The 4958-nt window shown below is 39.9% G+C and overlaps 1 protein-coding gene across 1 annotated transcript; it reads left to right on the plus strand.

Annotated features, from left to right (window-relative positions):
- The first annotated feature begins 314 nt into the window (after positions 1 to 314).
- On the plus strand, positions 315 to 4546 carry LOC105456325. Its single transcript, XM_011700277.1, has 3 exons — positions 315 to 1904; positions 2491 to 4201; positions 4308 to 4546. The coding sequence occupies exons 1-2, from the start codon at positions 315 to 317 to the stop codon at positions 3964 to 3966; spliced, it is 3066 nt and encodes a 1021-aa protein (XP_011698579.1). The 3' UTR covers positions 3967 to 4201; positions 4308 to 4546.
- The last annotated feature ends 412 nt before the right edge of the window (positions 4547 to 4958 follow it).

Genomic DNA, 4958 nt, shown 5'->3' on the forward strand with positions numbered 1-4958 from the left:
AGCACTGCTCGAATTCGGGAGCTCTCGATCAGGAACTTAGAAAATTCTGGGAAATCGAAGAAATCCCGCGTCAAACATTACTCAGTCCGGAAGAGCAGCAATGTGAAGATCATTTTGTGAACACGCATTCGCGCGGTGCTGACGGGAGATATATCGTGCGTCTTCCGTTAAAGCGAGGCCCTCCGATCGACATCGGTGACTCATTTGCGATTGCCGAGCGTTGTCTCAAAAGCCTTCACCGTCGATTCAATTCGAGCTCCACTCTTAAATCCGAGTATGCCGAATTTCTCCGGGAATACGAGTCTTTAGGGTACATGTCCAAAGCCCCAAACATGGTCTCTTCACAGTGCGTATATATTCCGCATCATCCGGTCATACGAGAGAGCAGTCTCACAACGCGTTTAAGAGTGGTGTTCAATGCTTCGAGTTTAACGATCAATATGACATCATTGAATAATCATTTGCTTACCGGTCCGAAACTTCAGACCAATTTGTCCGCGGTCATTCTCCGATGGCGACAATACCGATACGTCTACTCCGCGGATATAGCAAAGATGTATCGGCAAATTCGTGTTGACCCGCGTGACATTGACTATCAACGAATTCTTTGGACCGAAAACCAAAATGAGAAAGCGCAACCGTATCAGCTCACAACGGTAACTTATGGCACCGCGTGTGCTCCGTTCTTGGCTCTGTGCGTTATTCGACAATTAGTCCACGACGAAGGTCACTCGTTTCCTATGGCCGCGTCAGTTTTGCAAGAGAATATCTACGTCGACGACGTGCTCTTCGGCGCAGATGACATTCCTTTTCTGCGACAACTCCGCACTCAAGTGTGCGCGTTATTGAATCGAGGCCAGTTCGATTTGAGAAAATGGTCCAGTAATTCAGCGAAATTGTTAAGCGACATTGATCCCGAGGATCACGGATTGGCATGCAGCAAAACTCTACAAACCGATGACTATCTCAAAATTCTCGGTCTCATTTGGGATCCACTCGTGGACGCCTTCAAATTTCGAGTCAATCTCCCGAAATCAAGTTCAAAAACCAAGCATTCAATTCTAGCTGATATTGCTAAATTCTTTGACCCCCTAGGGTGGGGCACACCTGCTACGATTACTGCAAAAATTTTCTTGCAGCAATTGTGGCAGCTCAAAATCGACTGGGACGACATCATTCCAGATTCACTCCTGAAGCAATGGGAGACCCTTCAACAGTCCCTGGCGGACTTCAATGACCTTCAGATGAATCGTTGGATTCAGAAAGGCTCCGACACCGCTCATTGTGAGCTTCACGGGTTTGCAGACGCCTCCACGAAAGCTTACGCCGCGGCGATCTACATTAGACTAGTCTCTTTGGCCGGTGAAACGACATCGATGCTACTCGTCGGGAAATCAAAAGTCGCGCCAATTAAATCTTTAAGCGTACCGCGGTTAGAGTTAACAGCAGCCGTGTTACTGTCTCGATTATTGGAGTTCGTGCGATCCTCGCTTAACCTTTACATGATTCCGTGCTACTGTTGGACCGACTCAACTGTCGTGCTCGCGTGGTTGGCCCAACACCCTTCAAAATGGAAGACGTTTGTGTCGAACCGCGTCTCCGAAATTCAATCTCGAGTTCCCTTTGCGTCATGGCGACACGTTGCTACTGAGGAAAACCCGGCTGATTGCGCCTCTCGTGGCATCACCGGTTCGCAACTAGCTTCTCATCAACTATGGTGGCACGGACCCGCTTGGTTGCGAAGTCCTGCTTCCGAATGGCCATCTCCCATTAAGTCGCCTCCGCCTGAAACTTCCCTAGAAATTAATTCGCGTCTCACGACTCACCTCACGCAATCCGTCGAACCGTGGGATCTCGCGACGCGTTTCTCGTCATGGCCGAAGCTAATTAGAGTAACGGCCTATGTACTTCGGTATATTTCTCGACTCCGTAAACACTCTCGCTCACCCACTGAGCAGGCGGAAAGCCCGTTGTCTCTCTCCGGAGAAGAATGTCAGTACGCGAAAATGTTCTGGCTCACTCGCATTCAAAAGGAACTATTCCCCCGCGAAAGGGACGCGCTGCTACGAAAGAAGCTGATCTCGTCGAAGAGTCCTCTCCTCTCTCTCAATCCGTTTCTCGACGACGATAAAATAATTCGTGTTGGCGGGCGGTTGTCGCACGCGTCTCTTCCCGCACGGACGAAACATCCTATTGTCTTAGCTTCTCATCCTCTAGTTATATTGCTGCTTCGTCACGCTCATTTGCGAGCCCTTCACGCAGGCACCCAACTCACACTCGCGACGATTCGCCGAGAATTTTGGGTATTGCGCGCTCGAAATCTCGTAAAAAACGTAATTCATCGCTGCATTGTTTGTACTCGCGAAAAGGCTAGCGTGCCCACACAAATCATGGGCGACTTACCTCGCGTTCGAGTTAACCCCCCCGCTCGCGCTTTTCTCCACTGCGAAGTGGATTATGCCGGCCCCGTGTTGATACGCGCCTTGTCAGGCAAAATCATCGCAACAACAGTTTTGGCCTATACTTGGCTCCATTATTCCATATGATAATGTTTTTATGATTGGGCTTTATCAAGGCAATGAAAAACCTGAGGATGTTAATGATTTCTTAAAAGATTTTGTCAATGAGGCTACAGAAATATGTCAGAATGGTATTAACATCAATGGTCAACATATTGCATGTCGCATTGGAGCCTTAATTTGTGATACACCAGCAAAATCATTTGTTTTGTGTATCAAAGGACATTCTGGATATTCGAGCTGTACAAAGTGTACTACGGAAGGAGAATATGTAGGAAATCGAATGTGTTTCCCACAACTTGACGCACCACTTAGAACAGATGATAATTTTGTACAAAAGATAGACGATAGTTATCACAAGCCTGGTACAACTTGCAGTTTGTTGAGAATTCCTTATTTTAAACCTGTTACAAATGTGCCATTGGATTACATGCACTTGATTTGTTTAGGAATAATGCGGAAATTATTGAATTTATGGCTTAATGGAGAATTAAAATATCGATTACAACACAGAGCCGTGAACGAAATTTCTTCACGTTTAATGTTATTAAAGCCATCGATACCTGTAGAATTTGCACGAAAACCTCGAACATTGGATTCTGTAAAATTATGGAAAGTCACAGAATATCGATTAATATTATTGTATACGGGTCCACTGGCATTTAAATCCATATTAAAGAAAAATGTATACATACATTTTATGACATTACATGTCATTGTAAGGATCTTGTCTTCTATGGATTTACATGAACACCTAAACTATGCACAAGATCTGATTATTTTTTTTATCAAAACATTTGTACAACTGTATGGAGTTCAACACATATCACATAACGTTCATTATCTTCTTCATCTGGTGGATGATGTCAAAAGATTTGGACCTGTTGATAACTTTAGTGCATTTAAATTTGAAAATTATATGCAGACACTTAAAAAATACTTGCGAAAAGCGGAAAAACCGTTACAACAAGTGGTGCGAAGATACACTGAAAAAGAAAAGAACTTAAATACTTTGTCTGCTGCTTTATCACATTCTGATTCAAAACATCCTCATTTAACGTCGTTACATTTCAATGGTCCACTTATACAGAATTGTCACAATCCACAATATAAAGTTATTAAATTTAACGGAATGACATTTAAAGCTGGAACATTAGTTGATAGCTGTTGTGGCTTAAATTGTGGTGCAATTGTCAGTATAAAAAATGTGGCTTTTTGCGCAAAACGGAATACTTCTGTCATTATTGGACAAGAATTCTTGAGAAAAGATCTATTTATTGTTCCGTGTTCATCTTCCTTGCTTGATATTTATTCTGTTCATTCTTTGTCTGACTTGAAATCATGGCCACTTCGAAATATCGTTAAAAAATATTTTCTATTACCAGATGGTAATAATGAAAAAAATAATAAAATTGCCGCTTTTCCTCTTATGCATTCCAACGTTTAAATCTTACATCTACTTTTACGCAGAATGGCTCACAAGCATGAAAAATACATAGTTGTGGAATTCGAAGACGGAATCCAAATCATATCTAGAACTTGGTTGAATAATGATTGTACAAAAGCTAAATGGCCCGATTGTTATGTAACTTATACGAGATACGATAAAGCAGTTAGATTAATGGAAGAACCTCAAGCCACTTGAAAGGAACATACTGTTGTGAAAATATTTACATCATGTTGTAAGTAATGTTATATTTTATGTATTACTTTTTGGGACTTTTTTCATGTATATATTTAATTTATTTATTATTGCGGAAAATGCTTATTACGGTATCATTTTTTTAGCTAACTATGCACAGGCACAACAAAAATTAAAACTAGCTGAAGATTTATCTGATGTCAATACATGTTCTGAAAAAGAAGAATATTTAAAAAAGTCACGTAAAACCAGAGTAGCAAAAGTATATTCAAGTTCTGACAACGAGAGTGAGTTATCTGACGAAGAAATAGATTTATCCCTTCCAAAACCTCCAAACAAACAAACTGACAATAGAAAAATATCAAAAAAAAAGAACTTCAGCCATATTTACGTAAGTAATATAAACCGCAGAGAATTGAATGCAAAACAAATTTTTATTTCAATAAAAATTTATTCGCCGATCTCAAGTACAATTATATTACAATGTAACATTTGTAAAATATTGAATTTCAATGAAAATAAAATATAAATCGAAATAGACGAATAAATTTGTATTTAAATTAAGAAAATTATATTTTATTTATTAATAACACTTTATTATTTATTCGTTATTTCTTATTTAAAAAATTGACCAACTCATTAATTTTGCATCCAATGCTGAGTGTACCCCATTTTATATTAAGACATCTAAATAATGCTTTAAAAATCTAAAGTTTAAAATTTTAACTTTTCTACTTTTTGTTATAAATACCTAATTTCTAATTATAAATAATAATGACAATGCAAAAAAAATAAAT

This window comes from Wasmannia auropunctata, unplaced genomic scaffold (genome assembly GCF_000956235.1).
Source record: "Wasmannia auropunctata unplaced genomic scaffold, wasmannia.A_1.0 LD335712.1, whole genome shotgun sequence".
NCBI classification, from domain to species: Eukaryota; Metazoa; Arthropoda; class Insecta; order Hymenoptera; family Formicidae; genus Wasmannia; species Wasmannia auropunctata.

What these genes read in the sequence shown, in the direction of transcription:
- LOC105456325 (XM_011700277.1), top strand. Translation starts at nt 315, where the DNA reads ATGTCCAAAGCCCCAAACATGGTCTCTTCACAGTGCGTATATATTCCG. An exon ending in TAATTAGAGTAACGGCCTAT is followed by an intron (nt 1,905 to 2,490) that starts GTACTTCGGTAT and finishes GCGCCTTGTCAG; the next exon opens with GCAAAATCATCGCAACAACA.